General features: G+C 43.4%; 1 protein-coding gene across 5 annotated transcripts in view; it reads right to left on the bottom strand.

Moving 5' to 3' along the window:
- Positions 1 to 36: 36 nt before the first annotated feature.
- Positions 37 to 21,587, bottom strand: part of LOC126542069 (uncharacterized) — a 36,044-nt gene continuing 14,493 nt past the window's right edge. For 4 of the 5 annotated variants that reach the window (XM_055076945.2, XM_050189062.3, XM_050189064.3 and 1 more), the window contains exons 5-13: positions 19,143 to 19,204; positions 17,237 to 17,359; positions 15,918 to 16,010; positions 14,352 to 14,399; positions 11,609 to 11,667; positions 10,833 to 10,901; positions 8,713 to 8,797; positions 6,508 to 6,619; positions 37 to 1,791 (exon numbers count right to left, since the gene is read on the bottom strand). In XM_055076945.2, coding sequence (XP_054932920.1) covers positions 1,391 to 1,791; positions 6,508 to 6,619; positions 8,713 to 8,797; positions 10,833 to 10,901; positions 11,609 to 11,667; positions 14,352 to 14,399; positions 15,918 to 16,010; positions 17,237 to 17,359; positions 19,143 to 19,204 — 1,052 coding nt within the window. In that variant the 3' untranslated portion in view covers positions 37 to 1,390. The remainder of the gene's footprint in view (positions 1,792 to 6,507; positions 6,620 to 8,712; positions 8,798 to 10,832; positions 10,902 to 11,608; positions 11,668 to 14,351; positions 14,400 to 15,917; positions 16,011 to 17,236; positions 17,360 to 19,142; positions 19,205 to 21,587) is intronic. The other variant, XM_050189065.2, reaches the window with a different exon arrangement.

Here is a 21,587-nt window from a genome sequence, read left to right as displayed (position 1 = left end):
CTGCTAATCCCACACATGACACTGCACACAGAAACATAATTTCATGGAGGCTTTATTTCAAACACCTATACGATGCCAATGTGGTGTCTATGCATTCTCTCTGAATCACTCATGCCAATGATAATCAAGTTGACATCCACTCCAAGGGGAGGCAATGAAAAAAAAAAAGGGGGGGGGGAGAGACCACCACTCACCAGGTAAGGAAGAAGTGTACAGCGAAGTTAGTCAAGCACCCCATCATCGGTGTGATACATGTGACAAAAATATATGTATATAATAGTATGTTCCTTGTAAATATATTGCAGGTGTTGTAAAAACACAGCCATCTGCAGGGACGTGAAGAAAAAAAAACTAGACAGGCCAGCGCAAAGAGCCCTGCACCTCAGTGACGACAAAACACACATGCTACTGCCCATGAAAAGCTGCGTGGTCCGCGAATCGAGGATAGTATAGAAACAAGAGGAGGAATGGTTGCAAACTACAAACACCAAGGCAAAAGGAAAGAAAGGGGGAGGGGGTCTCTTTGGATCTTAGCAGACATCACAAAACAGTAGCAAGTGGCACACAGCGGTTGACACGACAGGATCGATGCTAAAATCTCTCAAGAGATGCCTGGGGCACCCGTGAGTATGTCCCAACCAAGACATCAGCTAGAAACTTAAAGTTCTGTAAAATAGAACATGACACTCTATTCTCGAACGCTGTCAGAGAGGTCAGGTGTGTTGCTATTTTATAACAGTCCTTACCTGACCTCTCCATTTTATCTGCATCATGAATTTGAGCTAAGTGTACATGCGTTTGTCTCACATTACACGTACACTAACAGAAATAAAAATAAAAAGAAGGGTCACAGGTGAACTGAACACAACAGACGAATGATCTCAATAAATCAAGCACCTCTCCTGGTTGCAGGGAAAGGAGGCAAAAAAAAAAGTGTAGGGGAGAAGAGAGTAAGGGAAGCACTGGAAGCTCTTTTTACACAAGCCTTATAAGCAACTATGTCAAAGTTTACAGCATATCATCTGGCAATGTCTGCAAAAGTAGCCTTGCTGTGTGTACACGGACTCCCTCTCAATCACCGAGCAGCTCTACCAAATACATCCTTTGTTTTACTGATTCACGAGAAGTACTACATTTGACTTTTACTCGTTCATGTGATGCCAGACTGAAAAGGCCGAAGTAATTACCTATAATGGGGAGAAATAGAGTGAGAAAAAAAAAAGTATGCAGTCGAAAAACAGGAGGCTTGCAAAAACAAGAAACAGCCTCCTACATGCCAGTTATGGGATAAAAAAGAAAGAAAGAAAAGGAAAATGTGAGAGGGACGTAATCAGCTGACCAAAGAGCGAGTGAGAAGAAATTGTGCATGCACAGATCCTAGGCCTCGTTGTCAGGCCTGCCGCTGCATCTGGATAACCACTGGATGGTGGTGCAGACTGTTGTTGTGAGATGGTAGCGCACTGAAGTTTCCAAGCCGAGCCCTCTTGTCTGGCGGCATGGTCATGGCGGTGCCGACTGGGCGAGCCATGTCTTCAGACACCGCTGTCCAGTGGCGCTTGCCTCCAGCGAGGCTGAAGCTGAGGTCTAAGCCCCAGCCTAGGCCCTTGCTGGAGGGCGGCGTCCACTTGGACGCTTGTGATGAGGGTGACGGCAACGATGCCGAGACGCCCTCGTCGTCCGAGGCGTCAATGTCCTCCTCAATGTATTGGGCTGCAGCCTTGGTGGCTTCGGTGTACTCCTGGTGGAAGTCTCTCGTTGGCTCCGAGGCATACAGCAGGGAACGAGAACGCCCTGCATGCATTTGACAATCACAATAATTGACACACGTCCTTTTTTTTTTTTTCTTTGAGTGGTTCGCCCTGTGGCACAGATGTGTACTTAAACGGGCCCTGAATTGAATGACTCTTTAACGAAATGGAGAAATGCATTTGAAGTTAAAATTAGGCTATTTCAGAAATACATTACCACAAGAAGTACTTCAAAGGGACACTAAAGGCAAATACTAAGTCGGTGTGGACTGTTTAAATACCATTCTAGAAACCTCGTAACGCTTGTTTTGAGCCAGGAAAAGACTTAGTAACGAGAAAATTGCATCTGAAGTGTACAAACACCTTTTCGAAATTCAAATCGCCCACCATCCAACTGGGGGGAGTGGTGACGTTGCATATGCCATCACTGCCCTTTGCTGCCATCGGCGAGTACAATGGTGTCCGACAGATGGTGGTACCGAGCCAAGACAGAGCAGTGGATTCGCCGCAGCAGCTGCTTTTTGACCAAGTAGCATAGACCATTTGGCATCTCGAGACATCACATGGAAGTTTAATTCTCTGCTACTTGCAGTTTATGCTAGTTTCATGAGTCAGCAAAACCAGTGCAGCACTACGCGATAACGAAACTACTGAAACGCAAAAGCGTGGATGGCACAGAGTCGAGCGAAAACGAAACCTTTCAACCGCCTGCATCGTTGTCAAGGGTAATTTAAATGAGTTCTGTTTTCTAAAAATAAAATAGAACTGGACAAGTAGCATATTATTTCATCTTATAATACAATACAAGGATGTTTTTTGCAACGAGTGGTTGAGTACTAGCACCAGCATTTAACTGAGGAGTGCTTTTATAATCGGGCAAGTACTTGAATGTCTTGGCAAGGTCTATAACCATGTCCTGCATTTACCTCAATTTCTTGATTATTAAGGTTCTACTGTATATAGATAATATTGACGCCTTAGAGATTCTCGAGCACTAATCTATCATTTTGGCTTAACTTCATATTTGCCTTTAGTGTCCCTTTCAATGAGATGAACAGAAGTACACTTATTGGCAATTGAACTGTGCTTCCGCTCCTTTTTCAATGCCTTGCACTGCGAAGGCTACGGCAAAGTGGGGTGTGCCCACATCATTCCGCCTACTGAATGTCACTGTAGCACGCAGTTCAAATTCGATTTTTGATGTTCACATAAACCCCACTATTTCAAATTTAGGCACCTACAATGTGCAAAATGTAAGCCAAACACGGTTGTCCTCAGCAAGCCGCAGTGCACTCAGCCAGCGAACTCGTTGCAGCACCCGCAGTGGCCACGGTATCTATGCTACGTTGCAGACCGCACCTACATGCAAATGTGGTTTATATGCACGTTTGTTTTATGCACAACAGGGCCAGAGTGTGTGCTCATACTAATCAGTCTGGCCATGCTGCATGGTGCAGACCAGTTTTGTCCTGCGCTGACTTGACAGATGGCTAGAACCCACATCCAACTAGTGCACTGTGAAGCACTATCAATAAATCAATATGAAGCAGTCTATCAGGGCATCTAACCATGAGCAGCCAGGAGTAATCAGGCACGCACTGGCAAGCATGCATGTCGTCTGACCTTAAAGGGGTCCTGAACCACCCCTTGGGCTTGCAGAAAAAACATAGTCTGCGGATAGCATACGCCGCTGTGAACATCCCAGCCAACTTTTCCTGTTCTACGCAGCGTGTGGAGGTCACACGTGGAGCGTGCACAAGTGGAGTGCGAAGTCACCTGTCTCTCAAATGCTCTCTTTTCAATAGAAGCCTACTCCTTATTCTCTTCTGGACGCTTTATTTTGTAATAAAGTGGATTCCCATATGCAGCTGCTATTGGTCAATAGCTAACGTCCATCATGGAGGGTGTTTGGATCAGTGCGCTTCTTCCTATTATTACTGTGCATATTTATTGACGAAGTTCAATAAACAGGCTGAAGGCTGAAGTAAGGAAAAGTGTGCATTTGAATTTCGATAATAATTACGTACTTCTGGAAGAAGCCGACTATAGTCTGCTCATGTACCCTCAGCCGCAGCTGCCTATGTAAGAAATAACTTTGGCCGCCCTGCTTATTGGTGTTGTGACCAGCGGGTCTCGCTAATTTCGACTAGTTTTGAATGCTCAACTAGCGTTGAACCGTATGAACCTTAAAATTAGACCACATGCACGCTTGCCAGCATGCGCTCACTCCTGGCCGCTCCTAGTTAGATGCCTTGGCAGACTAACTGACAGCGCTTTAAAAATGCGCAAGCTGAACGTGGCTACTAGCCATCAATCGAGCTGGTGAAGGACAATGCCGGTCCACATCACGTAGCATGGTCACACTGTAGCATATGAATGCGAGCATGCACTGAAGCCCTGTCATGCACAAAGCAAACGCTGCACATACACACAACAGTTGTAGCTGCAGTCTTCTACGTAGCATAGACACTGTGGCCACCATGGAGTACAGCTCACTTTGGACAGCTCGCGCAGTTTTCCACATTCACTTATTCCTATTTTTAAATTTCTTAATTCCTTCCCTTTAGGTCAGCTGATTTTGTTTAGTCTTCTACTTTCTCATCAACCTTTATAACATTTCCTGTATTACTGGAAATGATTTGCCATCCCTGTAATACAATCAGACCTAAATATGCAACTTCGAGGGGCTTCAATATACAGTTAAACATTGATATAACAAAGTCGGTAAAATCGGCAATTTGATTTGATTGGAACTTTTGCACTAATACGTACAGTCGCCGATGGATTTTTCTTACCCGAAAGGGACGGCAAAATTTTTCTAATCATCAGGCAATCAGAAAAAGCAAGTTTGAATTAGAAAAGAAATTCATTTCGTGGAACTTGAGAGTCGGCGACGAAAGGTAACAGTTTCATGCCATGTTGACGGTATCTTCACGTCAGCGGTACAAAGCGAAGCCAGCCATGCTTTTGCACCCACTCTGCCCTCGTGGCTGATAGCGTTGCCCGCAGTGAAAACCGCTAGCAGCCTGGAGCGAATGCTTCGTCTCTCGCTTTAACCCACCTCCGAAACTCAAGATTATTACAACCTCCAGTACAAAAGGCGTGGGAAGACAGTGCACATGATGCCACCTCGTCTCGACATGCTAACTCTTCGCACACACAGCTGATTATTTCTAAAACACAGCGTGTGGGCTGCATATGCACTCAGTCACGCTAGAAAAGGAGGCACGCACCAACCTGCCCCTCACTTCCTCCCCTCGCGTGCGACTAACCACGTTACCGTGAGTTCGCTCCCCTCCTGCCCTTCCCCTTTGGTCACGCGGGAAGATGACTAAGACTGTGCTCATCAAACCACCATCCCTCTCAGCTCACCCTCGCATACTTTCACTGGCACCTGAAGTATATAGAGCATGGGACGCAAAAGAATTTTATCACACTTGGACTCTATATGAAACATGATGCTGCTCCGCTTCTGCGGTCGCTCTTGGTTGCGTGCCGTGCGACTTGAGAGGTGCGTTCACAAGCAGCCGCTTGTAATTCAACCACCTGACCATCTGCATCTGCAGAAGTTTCCATTAATTAGGTAGTTTTAGTTGTGCACCGCTCCGCTCAGTGTTCAAGTACTGAGACACTGCAGAGAACTGCGTAGATTTCGCATTTGATAAGCATGTCTAGCCGAGACACAAGTGACATGCTATCAGTTTGGCTGCAAAAAAGCTGAGAAGCCAACTAGACGTGCTCTCACACTCCGCTCAATCGGCTTTGTAAGCGGCGCGAGGGAAGCGATCTTCGTTCCGCTGCTGGCATAAGTGTTGTGCAAAAGCATACTAGCATTCCCGCTAAGCGGTTGTGTAGAAATTGCTAGCATATGCAGGTCTGAGCGGAGCGGATCGTAAACGGTCAAATAAAACACTTTATTGTCTCAATATTCCTTTGCGTTGGCAGTGAAACGTTGTTATATTAAGTCACGTGTCAACACACTTCATTATATTGAGGTTCTAAATACATCATAAAGAGTTAAATACTTCATTATATCATGAATTTCATTATATTAAGTTTACTATATCGAGGTTTCACTGTAGTCTGTTGTATCAATGGCTCAAGATATACATGTATGTTGATGTAGATGCTAACAGCAACCACTGTCATTATTTATTTTATCGCAACAGATGATAGCCAGGACCCCAAAACTAATGTTTTCCTTTGCAGTAGCATGCGCAGCATGCCCAGGAAAAGTACACTTTGCAGGGCCGCAGGGTCCCTCTCAACTGTCTTGACCCAGTATACCACAATGTTTTTATCCATTGTTTCCAGGGGTGCTTGCTGGCCCTTTTCTAACTTAAGCTGGTCCTGTGCCTCTTGAACCATTGCTAGCTACATAATACTAGTTGATGTTTTATGGATTGTCATTTCTCAAATCTTAGAACGAAGTGTGAGATTTTATTTGTGTCAACCTTGTCTTATTGGTTTGTTGAGCTGCTATCATTGTAAGCCTGTCCTCATCTGTTTTCACTGCCAGCATGAAGAATGCAACACTGGTTCCATATCGTCCAGCATTCACTGGGCCTACTTTCTTCTCTTCACAAATTCCTTCTTTTTCATTCTTTATTTTTTTTCCTTTGCCCACTCATGTTCTAAAGCAACACACACATAAACAGCCAACCAGGCTATGTTATTCCCGCACAATAAATAATGACTATACCAACATTACACAGAGCGACAGTAGCAACTAAACAGGAATGCAGGAGAGAATGCATGCCTGAAATCGGGGCCAGTTTTTCAGACGCCGACTTCAATATGAGATCGAGGTTGTCCCCGGAGTTTGTACGCAGGTTGGGGAACAACAGCAGGGCAAAAGAGAGCAGTAAAACCTGCACAAGAAGAAAACAATGAAAAGAAATTAGAATGTCGAGTCCATGAAGACCATTATGTTTAGAAACATGGCAGAACTGTGGCTGGGACTACCAGTGAATGGCAGCTGAATGAATTCGGCTGGTCAGGTGTCAAGTTCCCTGCTATCCTATACAAAATGTCACACATCACCTTGCAGCTGATTAAGCACAGTCACAAAGTAGAAAGGGACCGCCAACACAACACATGGCCAAGCGGTGCCTGCACCATATGCACTTACAGAAACGCATCTGCACTTAGTCTGCACTTAATATACACTTACAGGAACGTACCTTCACATTCTATAGGCAAGACAAAGCACGTCCTCATCCAGTTTACTGGGGTCTGTTGTAAGTCTCTTTGCCTTATTAAGCAAAACCCAGCCAATTATTATTATTAATAGAGTTTCATGGTGCAAGGGCTACAACGGCCAAAGAGTGCGAGTAATGATGTTTAGTACTGCGATACAGTGCACAAAAACATGGCTGCAGGTGCAATGGGTTGCAATGCCTGTAACCTATTGCGGTGGCTGTAAAAGGGTCTAAAATAATAAAAACGGTGATCTTGGATTCCTTGATGGATGCTCATGTAGCATTTAGAGGTAGATATAGCGCTTTCCGGCGACCTCCACACCAGCCTCTTTGTGGCAACGATGTAGAGAAGCCAGAATGTTTGCCTCAACACAGTAGCAAAGCCGAGTTTAAAAGCGGCAAGATATATCGTATTTACTCGCATAATGAACACACTTTTTTTTTCTGAAAGACATGCGCAAGGTTGGGGGGTGCATTAATCATGCGAGATAAAATGTTGAGTTTTTTTCCTTTCTGGCCACCTTTAAAAAAGTCCGTTTCGTCCGAAATGTGAACTATCGATTGCGATAGCAAATGTGTAGACAGCTACACAAAGTAAGGATAGTTGTTTTATCGGCCATATGAACTTGCAAACATTCGCTTCAATGTAAACTGAGTGGCAAGAACGCAGAATGCACAAAGGCATGAGCCGCCATCAACTCAGCCCCTGACGCAGATCACTTTGAAGATATATGGCACGCCGGGGTCGCGCAGTTGCTGCCGGAGTAAAATGCCGCCCCCCCAACTCTCTCCGCTCCCTCCAGCACCATGCGCGATGGAACACTGTGCCTTTCCTTCCCACTTACCTCCCTTGTACGCGGGACATTGAGCCACCATTGTCGGCGTCCTTCAGGTGCGGTTATGCAATACGCAGCTGCTGCCACAGTATAACGCCACCACGCCTACCCCCCCCCCCCCCCCCCCCCCCCCCATGGGCCTTTTGCGCGACGAAAGACAGCGTGCGAGATTGAGCCGCAATCATCCACTTTCATCGTGCACTTTCACTCACACTTACACCACGCGGCGCACGGCGACGGCAGCAAAAATGTGTCTGGAGCATCCATATAATTGCGACAGCAATAAAAGTAGGAGACGCGGTACGATTCAGCGTTTGACATGGTATCAGACACAATCACACCCACCAAATGACATATAAAAAGCCGAATCGTACCGTGTGTCTCCTATTTCACGGCAGCAAGTTCAGGGTGCGATCATTATACTAGAAAAAGAACGAACACACTTCTTGATTGGGAAAGTGGGGGCTGCATTCATTACACGAGTGCGTTCATTATGCGAGTAAATACGGTATGCTTCAAAAAGTCCACATCATTAAGATAATTTAACAGGTTCTTGAGGGCAAACATTGGCTCAGTCGGTAGAAAAAACCCAGGCTGCTAAGTAATTTGTTGAGGCTAAGTTCAGGAAAGTATTGTTTTCACGAAGCTTCCATGCCAGGGCATTGTCTAAGGACATGTATGACCGTGAGTTCACTTCCACATTTGGTGCAGACCGGTGGATCAGTACCGGTTAGCAAGTGTGAGTGAAAGCCAATCGGAGCCAGCGAATTTTACAATGTGTCCTTATGGCTGCTGACCTTGTATAAAGACTATGTGATGGTAACAAAAAGCTTTTGCCTCATGCTCATAGTTAGTTTTGGTTCTGAGTGAATGTTTAACACCCTGAGACTTGAAAGACACCACACCATCAAGAGATAGATTGCTCACCATGACGCAAGTGCTTGTCTGTGCACTGCGGCCAGAAGAATTTGCGACTAATGCTTGTAGACGCTTGAGCTGAAGAAGCAGAGAGCTGGAATGGAGTGACACAATTACTTAGGTTAACAGGGCTACGGCAGACAGAAATTGCAAACAAAACAGGCTCTAATGAATTAACATATAATTAGCAATTATACATCTGCTGTTCTATACCAACAATAACTCCGAATACGAGCACATCAAAATGGTGTTTGATTAAATATTCAAAGTGGCAGCATGCATGGCATGAAAAGTCCACCTTAGTACCAGCTCCTACTCTGTCAACAGCACTATCTGACGTATTATTATTGTTTTATTATATACCGTATTTATTCGAATCTAGGCCGATAGCATTTTTAAAATAATCATATACCAGACTCTAGGGTTGGCTTAGATTCGAGGATCTTAAAAAACACAGTACTTTGTAATTGAATATGATTAATACGGTGCATAGCTAGCGCCATCTAGAAAAGTCAATATCACAGCTGTTATTAGGCGCGCCAGTAGTCAACAGAAGTACATGAGCGACGTCACTATTTTGACCTGTGTCATATTGGCATCTCTATGTGTGCAGTGTGGCCCATAGCATGGCGTTATCATAATGGCACCAAACAGGCAATGCTACTACATGCCGCTTTCAAACGAAAAGTTGTGCTAACCGCAGAGGCATCGTCATATGTTCAAGCCAGGCGGGACTTCGACATTGATGAGATAAACATCCTTCGTTGGTGGGGGCGATGGGGGGACGCTTTTTGCATCTGCCACAATGAGGAGATGGCAGCGATAAGGAAAACAAGTGCACGATAACAGAGAGGAGCTGTTCACCAAGATCACGCCACGTTTTGATGTGTGCGAGCCTTGCTGCACTGTCTGCGCTTGTGGACGCGAGCTGTGGTCTGAGCTGGCAGCGATGATAACGTAGAGTAATCTCAACATGTTCAAATTAATTAAATGATGTTTTCATTTGTGAACGCCGTCCTCACTTTTTTTTGTTCGGCCTACATTGGAGCTAAGTTTTTAAATTTTTTTTCTGTCTTCGGACATTGGGGGGTCAGCTTAGAATCAGGGCTGACCTAGATTTGAGTAAATACGGTATTATTAGCATTTATTATTCATATGTCATTGTATTATCAAGTCAATGGTCCCCTGATCATTGGTTCATTTTAGAAGCTGTTGCCATTTGTTGTCCTCATACCAACATATGCACATTTTATCACTTCAATTTTCTGTGGGGTACCTGCTGAAGGTAAAGAAAAATAAGAAACAGTGCTTCCAAATACATAACATGCAATTAACCAATAAAAGCTTTTCCATCAGCTGGAGCATATGGACAAAAAGTAAATCAATACACAATCAACCTTACAGTTTTGTAATAGATTTCTCCTAAGACAAACATGAAGACAAACTGCCACCTGTCAGATGCAGTCTGCTCTGACATGTAGCTCATGCTACAAGAAAGGTCTACTGCGCTCGGTGCTCCGGCCAGAACAAGTATTCCTTCTTCTGTAAGTAAGTTTGCCTCTCCTATGTAAATAAACCCCCTGTTCCATTTCTCCATCCTCTCGACCTCGTACTCTTCAATAAAGAAGCAACCTTCGTCAAGAAAGCTCAGATGGTGGCATGGGCCCCCTTAGCCTCTGTGCGACGCCCAGGTAGCGTAGGCCAGCTACCCATCACGAGATACACCAATAGCCATTGGTGCATCTTGTGAAGGCCAGTTGCCGCCGACTCCGAGGCCACGACCCCCGAATACCACAACGATCATTCATACTCTCTGAAGAGTGCTGTGCGTGCAAAGAAATGGCTTGTTTGCTCCTAATGCTCCATTTGTGTTTTTAATAAACAATGCTTCATAACGTACTATGTAACAACAGAAATTTGTAAACTTTAAGAATATTGGGATGTGAACATTGTTTCATATTAATTGTGATAACAGTTATTTATTATTTGAAAAGTATTCAATACTTGATTCTGGCACTATTTGATTCTAACTCAATTCAGTCTCAATAATCACTATTCGCACACCCCTACTAAACAGAGTTCATCCTAAAATGAATGTTCTATGTATGGATAAGTTTTCTTCAACTCACCCATTCTGTTTTTCGAGCAGCTCTACTTTCTTCTGGAGCTGGGCATTCTGTGCTGTGCACAGTTTAACTCTGGAACAAAGGTTGAGAAAAACAGCTGTCATAATTGAAACCCAAAAGGGGGCAAAAGACATTTTTGACCTACAGAATTAGCTACGACTGGACATTCAATGAACAAATTATGGTGCAAATGCTATGAACAATATATTCAAGAGTTGCAAAACTGGGCCCCGAGAAATGGCTCGGTTTCTAAAAGCACCAAATCATGCTACCACCCCTCTCTTAGCTTTTGTTCACAGCTCTAAAGCTACCAATTGTCTTACAAATAAAAGCCTGCATTAATGAATTGGTTAAGTGCAGATGTTTATCGATAGGCCGTACACACATAAATTTAATGTGTGAATGCGACAAGGACATCTTGGTATCTGTAACGTTTCTGAAAACGTTAGTGAAATTACTTAAGGACAAAAAAAGTGCACATCATCTTGTGCTAGAAGCAAAATATTTGAGGTTGACATTGCGTTTCCAAGCAAAATATTGCCCCTACGAAGTAGACCATACACGCACTTTGCAGCACAGCATTTTCACTTTAAATGCTCTCTGCGATAAACCAACTGCAACAATTTAATTGATTGAGCACAGATAATTATCGGTAGGCTGTGCATGTTTACTTTCTATGCATGTATCTCGACACGGAAGTCAAGGGGATTTCACGGCACTTCAGTGATTCCTCACAGCCAAATTAGAGAACCCCTCATAACGGTGAGTGCCTTACTCACCTACTCTCTAATCCGTCAACGTATTCTTTCTTTCTTTTTCGGCTGTCCTGTGCCGATTGCTGCAAAGAAGATCAAGGCAGTATTATGTTATCAGTTTAAGAACAAACAACAGAAGATTGTGCATCTATATAACAACAATGAAATGCTCTTAGACTACATGCTGGCTACCCTGACCATGATGCTTTATGCTGGTGTTCACAAAAGCTGTCTTGAACTGATTTGCATTCGTAAAGCAAAAAAAAAAAAAAAAGAAAAAAAATTATTTTCAAGACAGCAAGAGTGCTTGCTGGATGCAGGTTATATATACAAAAAGTGGTCTCTATAATGCCATAAGTTTAAAAACACCCAGTGGGCATTCAGGTCATATGGAACTATTGTCTTGTTCTGCATTGCTACCTCGATGAGCAGCATAGATTTACAGCAATGCAAAGTGATTTGCTCCAAAGCTTCATCATTCTTCAAACCAAGTGCAGTAAGCGTGGTTAATAAATGAACACACTCAAAAGATACAAAGCTCTACATATAAGGCATACAATGCTCCGTTACCAGAGCATTGCTTTGTGCCAATATACTACTAATTGCGTACTATGCTCACATCAAGAGTTAAGCATTGCTGCACGCTTTATATATACAGTAAAACCTCGTTAAACCGAACCCGCTTAAACAGTAGTTTCGTTTTAAAAGTAGTAAAGTCAAATCCCCGACTCAGCGGCCATTGAACATAATGTGTTTTGTATCCGCATAAACCGTACCATCCTATTGCATAAGCATCGGTTAAAACGTAGCGTTTCAACTTTTCGTCGCGCAAACACGGCGGTGCGCTGTCTCCATCGGGCGGCCCAGCAGAACAACAAGCCTCAGAGATCGGAACAACATCCAAGCGCCCTGTGCATTTGCGCGTGAAGCCACATCCACATCATTTCGAGACTGTGCCAGAGAGCACTATGGCGTCGTGCAAGCGAGGACTTGCGTCGTTCCGAAGCTTGGATAAAAAAAAGACGCCGGGTGCTCAGCATAGAAGAAAAATTACACATCGTCCGTGCTATCGAACGTGACATGAAGAAGTCGGCGCTGGCACGCAACAGGGATCTGCTGTTGACTACCGTGTGTGGCATTTGGAATACAAAGAAGTTGCTCGGCAGCGCTGCTGCGACCGCGAAGACATGCCAGCTACGAGGTTCGGCTTTTCGCCATCGGTGCCTGTGTCGCCGAAGTGTCAACTAGCCACAGTGATGAGGACGACACGGAAAGCAACAGCACGGGCAATTCAGGCCCGACAGAGGCATAAGCTGCGCGTTACATCAGCCTCATGAATGCAATCGTCGCGACGAGAACAGGGGCGGGATAACGTAACTCTATTCCAAATGAAAAGTATTCCAAACTCCGGCACCCGGCAATGAAAAGGGTGGCCCCAGGACTTCTGCAGCACTACTGCACACGTGCACGGAGAATACGTAACACCAACGAGGAATCTGCCATGCAAGTGTTTGCCGAGAAGAGGGGGCTGGCTGGAAAGCTGGCACGCAGCTTCAGTAAGTTTGAGGCCGCTGTCGTCGTCATGCTAGGCCGCCGCGGCATCAAACGAAAATAACATTTTTGTTGTGCGAAGTGAATAAATACTGCACGTTTTTTTCCCCTTTCATCGCACTCTCTCCGAGTTCCGTTTTTGACAGGTAAGTAGGCGATCTCATGCAATTTCGGTTAAACAGTACTACCGTTTAGTATGTACTTTTTCCGAGCTCCGGCCAACTACGGTTTAATGAGGTTTCACTGTAGGAGGTACTTTTTTCCCCTTCTGATAGTTCTAATCAGAGATTGTGTTGTGTGTTGCGGGAAGGCCATGCAGTCGACTCTCATTGCAACGGACCCTGATAATCTGATAAAAAATGCCCGTTTGATCCGAAGTCTATATTATTCGAAACGCCTAACTTTCGAAACTTCCATCGAAATGTCTAAACAAATTTATTGCAAGGACTGAGTGACGAACGTCCAAGTAAAAAACAAACAAAAAAGTCGCAGTTTTGCCTGAAAGGCAAAGCATCAATTACCATAGCAAATTAAGCAAGATAAGCGCAGCAGCAGCAGCGAGAGAATCGACCATGCTGTCTCTCACCACCACGCGAACTAAACGTCGAAAGCACAGCGCATACAAAGCTACTGGCAGTGGGTGCACTTTGTCCTTTGTCCACATCGCAGATTGCTTTCAAGATACGAAGCCGCACGGTCGCGCTCTTTCTTTACATCACAGATCGCTCTCAAGATAGAGCACTCGCGCGAGCGAGCACTTTGTACACATCGCAGATCGCTTTTGATCTGCGCAGCCGCCGGAGTGGATCACCCCTCTCTCACGCCTCTCTGACCCCGTGCCTCGCGTGTGAAAGAGAGAGCGTTTCCGCCCTGCCTTCCTCCCTCGTGTGCACAATATTGTGCTCGCAATGGTCGGCTGACCTTCACAATTCAGTTGTCAGCCCGTGCCAACACAGCAAAAGTATGTCTTATACCCCCAATTTTGAAAAAAAATGGACACTAATTTCGTATGTTGTAGCGTGGTCCGTTAACAGTGAACTTTGTTGCATTAATAAAATAGGCAGAACAAATTAAGGTTGAAATATAGTCCATTATATCCGAAAGTCTGTTGTACACGGGTCCGCTGTGAGTTTAGACTGTACCTACATGCAAAAATGTGCTACTCTCATAAGTCAACAATGACAATCAGCATATGATCAATGCGGCCATAGCCTACCTTGTTTCGAATCTTTCTTCGAATCTTTTTGAGCTCCCTTTCTTCAGCCTGCAACACAAACATATATATAAGCATATAAGCTTATCTACCTGCAATAAGTCAGTGAACAACTGGGCTCTTTATGCTTATACAATAGACCCAGCAATCCCACAAACATCAGTGTTCTACACCACTGGGTGATGTGGAATTTGCCATATTAGCTTACCATCAAAAACACAGCACAAAAGAACACAAATGTGAAGAGATCTTCAATATATCAGCAAGGGAGGGGCAGATTAAAATATGGAATTCAACTTGTCACTGTGCATGTTCCATATACAGACTTCTGAATTTCTGGTTTGTGTTTGAATCGAGCTCAAAAGCAACGAAATAGCAGGCAAATAAAGAGCATTACTAGTGAACTATAAGTTGTAGTAATAAGCTATGCTTGACTTCTGTTTCTTTAATGTGTCTTCGTGCTATCACACAATTTATTTTGGGATAGTGAAGCAATGTCAAGGCACGACAGAGCAACATATTTCTCCCTTCCAATTACTAGGCCTTTGAGCTAACCAAAAAGAAATAAAAAAACATTAATCATTCACCATCATCTTCAATTTCCTGAGTCATATAAAGTACATGTCTAACACAGAATTCAAAGGCACAACTAGAAGCTGATAGCGTCGGGGAATGCAACATCAGCCGGTGAAGCACGAGTGTGACATCATTCCCACACTTTATGTGACGTTTGGGTCAAAAGCATTCTGCAACGCATTTTCCGTCTTGTCACACATTGTCTTCACTCTGAGATGTGTGCTGAAAATTCTGTCTGCTTTTAAGAATGCGTTTTGGGCATCTTCGGTAATGACTGAAACAGTGCTTTTTAAAACAGGAGAAAAGGCAGACGACACACCCTCTGCTAACATACGCGTCTTGAGCACCCTAGAGTCTCGTGTTGAGACATTCTGGGGCCATATTTTATCTTTTTTCCTTTTCCTATAACGATCATTTTTGTATTATCTGTGACACTGAGTGGCAGATTGTGACTTGTGGGCCAATCAGAAAGTGCAAGCAAGTATTAAGGGACAAGTTGTGACTTGCCAATTTACAGAGTCGAATGAGTTCTGGAATATTACATGCCAAGCCAACACTCTGATTATGAGGCATGCTGCAGTGGGGAACTCTGGATTAATTTTGACCACTTGAGGTTCCTTAAGGTACACCTAAATCTAAGTATGTGAATGTTTTTGCATTTTGTTACCATTGAAACGCAGCCACCACAGCTGGAATCGGACCTGCTACCTTGAGCTCAGAAGTGCAATACCATAGCCACTGGGCTACCGCAACGGGCAGAACCAAATATGGATAAAATTCTCATTTTATGTAACTGTCCTTGTGGCTCTGTATTCTTCCTATGGCTTTGTAATGTTCAGAAATTGTTCTACGTAAGTGATAATTTGATTAAACTCAATTTGATACAATAAAATTTGACCGTACAAAAGCAGTGCAAGAGGCAGTGGTTCCACCCATTAGTATCCGACCACGCACTATGCACTACGGCACGTGATGCCATGTGTGCCGACTCACCTTAGTGAGGGGCATTGTTGTCGGCAGGACAATGCCTTCTTTGTGCATGAGCCGTTTCTCTTCTTCTGTAAGGTGTAAAACTTCTTCCGTCTTCTGAAACACAATTGTGAAACACCACAATCACATGTGTGGATGCAGCTATACATGCATTCTCTTGTCATCCCCATCTCACACTTTCTCTTCCAGCGCTGAACTTCCTAGCAGAACACACAGGTGTTCCCAAGAAAATTTTTGGAACACGCTGGCAACAAAAATGTGAATTTACTATGGTCGAGGCAACAGGAATTGATAGGTTCAGTGCACAAACCATGCACACAGATGCATAGAACACTCCCAGTGCCTCATTACAGTTTTGAACATCATACTTTTCTATGGTTTTAGTGATTTCTTGTAATGCTTGAGTTCTGCAACATACTGCTAATTACAAGACCCTGGACTGACACTTAAGTCCCCAGCTCAGTGCTGGCCTTTACCTAACAAGCAAGTATGCACACATTCATGAACAGATTTAGCTCATTTTTCTTACTTTAAAAGCTGAAAAAGCCGGTCATGTATAGCACAACCTCCTGCCCCTCTCCCCCCCCCCCCCCCTGAAAAAAAAATTGCATGCTATGCATGTGGCGCATACTTACACATATGCGTGTATGCACATGCAATGCGATAGCGAGCTGTAAAGCCTGTTGCGGCCTACAGTAAAAGAAATGCAGGTTGAATGTAACGAACCAGACCAAATCATTCATCCAGATTAACAAATGAAACTGGGTTGGCGTTAAACATGAACAGCAGCTTCAAATGCCACCATCTCTCTCTCTCTCCTCTGATGAGGGGATATAGTGCAACAAAAGACGCACAACAGCAGGGACGAAGACAAGCGTTTGTCTTCATCTTTGCATTTTTCTTAATGCAATATTATCAACAAAAAAATATAATGTCTCTTGCTAACATGTGAGAGGGACAAAATATCTGTGATGGGCAGGAGTTCAAGGATCAATTACCTAGCCAAAGCCTACAATGTCTGTATTCTCAATCAATACCCCCATGTTCAGATATAGTACAAGTATTGCTTTCAATGTACATGGACTAGCTAATCCTGCAGAAGCAGATGTAATGAAAGGATTGGCACAGCCAATCAGCATTACTTATAGGCCTTCTAGTTGCTTTGGTGCATTGAGGGATGCGCATCTGTCACTTGAAGCAGTGCCTCAGACATCACGTCGCACAAACGCAAAAGTATTCCCAACAGCGTTCGATAAAAAAAATGGCATCAATAGGTGGTACCCCACAAAAGGTAACCTAGAGCTACAAGAAGTTCAAACAACCTTATTGGATCGGCTCCCAACACTTGGGGAACTGTGCGTTGAACTGCAGGATGACATTGCAGAGGGGCTCAGCGGAGCTTCAGGGCTGTCAGGAGCTTCCAAGGCATCAGGCAGTACAATGTCCTGCATTTAAAATACACGCCAAACAGTGCTATAATGTCAACTATACAAGATGGTGCAGGTGTTATGCATAATCCGACATGCAAGCTGTACTCTTACTACAATCTGTTGCTCTAATCACAATCTGATTCAGCCAGGTTTCATATGAACTGTACTTGAAGATACAAGCTGCACCAGCAGGACAATGAATAAGAGACACAGAAAAATGAGGTAGTTAGAGCCAACACTCTCTTACAAATAAAGATAGCATACATTAAGATTAAGAAGCACATGAAGCACATTCCTTCATGATGGGAGAGATCTATCATATATACGGACATGCACTAAATATGTGACACTGCTACCGGTACTTTTTAGCTTATCTGCCACAATACCTAAAACCATGTAGCCATGTGATTAAGGGCACATCCTATCTAGAATCAAAAGGTCTCCCCCCACTTTTTTTTTTTTGTTTGTTAAATCATCGAGCACTGATGAGAACATAAAATTGGGGCTCTGTCATGGTGTGCATTTAATAATGTGCAACAGTAATTGCACAATTTTTGCTCCACACAAAACATTTTTTGAGGGGCTGAAATCGTTGTTACATGTAGCTCTACTAAAAGCATGAAACTTTCATCAACAGTAGCGCCAATATACTGTAAGGATTCCTTTCACTCAATTCTATGCCTTTGTTATTAACCACCATCCATTGCTGGCCGATCGTAGTGATAACATAGACGGAGCACCATTTGGAACAATTAAGCATCAAAAATGGAATCCCATTTGGAATAACATTGTTACGTTATCCAGGCCTAGCTCATTATTTGTGACTAAAGGCCAACCTCCATGGAGCGAACTTTCACGACAAATTTGATGTGACAAAAAATCCAGCGTGAAGCGCCGTCGTATATTTGTCATACCACGTTAGACTACGAAAGCTATGTCAGCGATGAAAGCAGAAGGTAAAAATGCACCTAAACCAGTGTTTTTTACACGCAAAATAAGGTTACTGACCTGAAAATGTGTGCACATAAGTGTTCGCTGCTAGATGGCACCTATTTAATTGGCTACATTTTTTGCTATGCAACACGTTGGTATTTAGCTGATATTATCCCTCGTCTGCAACCCTGTGTTTGTTTACGGCTCCCTCAGGTCGCGCGCCGCTGTGTTTTTCTCCCGTCTGCTCCCACCTTCAAGCCTGCCCTGCAATCGAAGAAACACGGAAAGCTATTTATGCGACGATGAACATGGTAATCGTCCATGAAAACCATATTCTCCTGCTGAATCATGTTGTGGGCCTGCGCGGGCTGAGCATCATCAAGAAGCCAAGCCTCTAACTGCATAGCATAAACAAAAGAAGCAGTGGCCATATATTATTCACTAGAACATTAAGGCAGAACAAGCAACAAGGAGGAGAAACAGGGCTGGAAAACAAGCATTTGAAGCAAAGGCAGGTAATAGCCCACCAGTAGCCAAGCGTCAACAACCAAAACTCCCGCCGACGTGCAACCGATGGGAGCCAACCTCTGTGGTATGGTTCGATTTGACCCCGCTTTCTGCCATGCGCAACAACTTCAGTTGGTGGCAGTTTTCTGGGTGGCAAATACGTGGAAAGATTGGATCAGTGGTGAACAGTCAGATTTTGGACGTCGGGCGACCATCGCTGATCAGCGGCCGCTGAAAGTTCGTTTTTCTTTTTTTTGCTCAATGGAGGTTGGCCAGGTACTACCCTGCACCTTTCTGGCAATACTAGTAAAGAAAGCAGTGCAAAGCAAGTGAGTTTCCCACATAATTATTTACTTACATCAACAATCACCACAGGCTCACAATCTTTCGCATCCGTAGTAGCAACAATCACATCAGCCGCTGCAAAATAAAGAAGCACATTGACCAAATGTCTGTTTTTTTGGCAACGTCAAGTAAAGCTGTATGTTGGTCACACTGATGAAACTAAGCATTCCTACTGACAAACATGAGAAACCAGAGAGAGCAGGGACAACATGCACGCACAATGTAAACAAAAAATAAATTATGCATGAAAAGTTTGCACATCACATGCCTTTCAGGAACTGCATTAATGCTACAGAAAATGAAAACAGTCACTAATAGTAGGTCATTTTGTGTAGCAGAATGAAGTTAGTCCCTGAAAACATATATCCAAAACATCATGACTGGTTCAGTAGCATCTGTCAAAGCACACAGCAGCCTGAACATGAAATATGGCCGTGTTATGACTCATGCCTTCTCAATATTCTTTCAAGAGTTCGAATTAAGTGAATTACCAGCAGGTTTCATTTCAATTAAACAGTTTCAAGGTGCTTTGAAAATCTAGAGTCAGCAAATTTCTTGTGACTGGCTTCAAGTTCAGTTTGACTGATCCAAATCTGTTTACTCCAATAAACTAAGTTTCAAAGCCTCATAATATTAAACAATGTGAAGAGCACTTAAGCATAGCCCTTTGGTGAATATTAAACATGAAACAATCAAGTGGTTATGCGCAGTGTAGTTACATGCAATGTGGTTTACAGGCGATATACTATGTTACACAGATAAATAAAGTAGCACACATACTACTGAATCGACTTTTCTTGAGTTGGGAAATAATGCATGACCATGTGAAAACATAAGATAAGCCAATATCATCATCAACCTTCCCTAGCGATGATTAATTCTGTTCACTGAAAACTTACTTTCACTGCATTTCTTGTGTCTTCAGAATCATTAAAAGCACACAGCTGCAAAATAGACTAAGAATTTTCCATTCTTTAATAACTTTTGTCAAGTTAACAGAATGTGAGCTCCATGGCAAAAACTTACTACAGGAACATCAAATATGACAGCATCAACTATTTCATGTCCAGCAGGCTTGAAAAGCACTTATCTAGCAATTTGAAAATAATGCCTGGTACAAAACAATGAAAGAAGTGAACCCGCTACATACGGCATACTGACATCGAGCAAAAACATCCAACAGTCTACCTTCCCACTCATTTTACTAAAACCTTTCGCACTTCCTATTCAAACTTGCAGCACTATTCCAATCAGAAGTGTTTAAAGATGCGTGCAACACATTTTAAATATTTACTTTCATCAATGCTTTTGTTGTTGATGCAGTATCTTAGTGCACACAAATCATGTACACAGCACCTTAAAGGGTTAAGTTTAATATGGTCAGGGTTCGTATTTTAAGAATCATGTAGTATAATTCATCATCATCATAAGCCTATATTATGTCCACTGCAGGACGAAAGCCTCTCCCTGCAATCTACTATTACCCCTGTCCTACACCAACTGATTTCAACTAGCACCCACAAATTTCTTAATTCCATCACCCCCCGTAGTCTTCTGTCATCCTCAGCTGCACTTCCCTTCTCTCGGCACCCATTCTGTAACCCTAATGACGCACCGGTTATCTAACCTGCACATTACATGACCTGCCGAGCTCCATTTCTTTCTCTTAATCTTAATTAGAATATTGGGCATCCCTGTTTGCTCACTGATCCACACCGCTCTCTTCCCGTCTCTTAAGATTACACCTAACATTATTCGTTCCACCACTATTTGTGTGGTCCTTAACTTGTTTCTGAGCTTCTTTGTCAGTCTCCAAGTTTTTGCCCTATACGTCAGCACCGGTAGAACGCATCGATTGTACACCTTTCTTCTCAATGGTAATGGTAAGCTACCAGTCAGGATCTAACAATGTCTGCCGAGTGCACTCCAACCCATTTTTATTCTTCTGTAAATTTCATTCTTATCATCAGGCTCCCCTGTGAATAATTCACCTAGGTAAAGGTACTCCTTCACAGACTCTAGAGGGTGACTGGCAATCCTGAACTTTTGTTCCCTTGCCCGGCTATTGATCATTATCTTTGTCTTCTGCATATTAATCTTCAACCCCACTCTTATACTCTCTCTCTTAAGGTCCTCAATCATTTGTTGTAACTCGTCCCCAGTGTTGCTGAACAGGACAATGTTATCTGCAAATCGAAGGTTGCTGACATATTCGCCGTTGATCCTTACTCCTAAGCCTTCCCAGTTTAATAGCTTGAATACTTCTTCCAAGCACGCAGTGAATGGCATTGGAGAGATTGTGTCTCCTTGTCTGACACCTTTCTTTATAGGTATCTTCCTACTTTTCTTGTGTAGAAATAAGGTAGCTGTAGAACCTCTGTAGATATTTTCCAGGGTATCTACATAAGCGTTCTGTACTCCTTAATTATGTAATGCTTTTGTGACTGCTGGTATCTTT

The sequence above is a fragment of the Dermacentor andersoni genome, chromosome 2 (genome assembly GCF_023375885.2).
Source record: "Dermacentor andersoni chromosome 2, qqDerAnde1_hic_scaffold, whole genome shotgun sequence".
In the NCBI taxonomy this organism is placed as follows: Eukaryota; Metazoa; Arthropoda; class Arachnida; order Ixodida; family Ixodidae; genus Dermacentor; species Dermacentor andersoni.
This window is presented reverse-complemented; position numbering and strand designations above follow the sequence as displayed.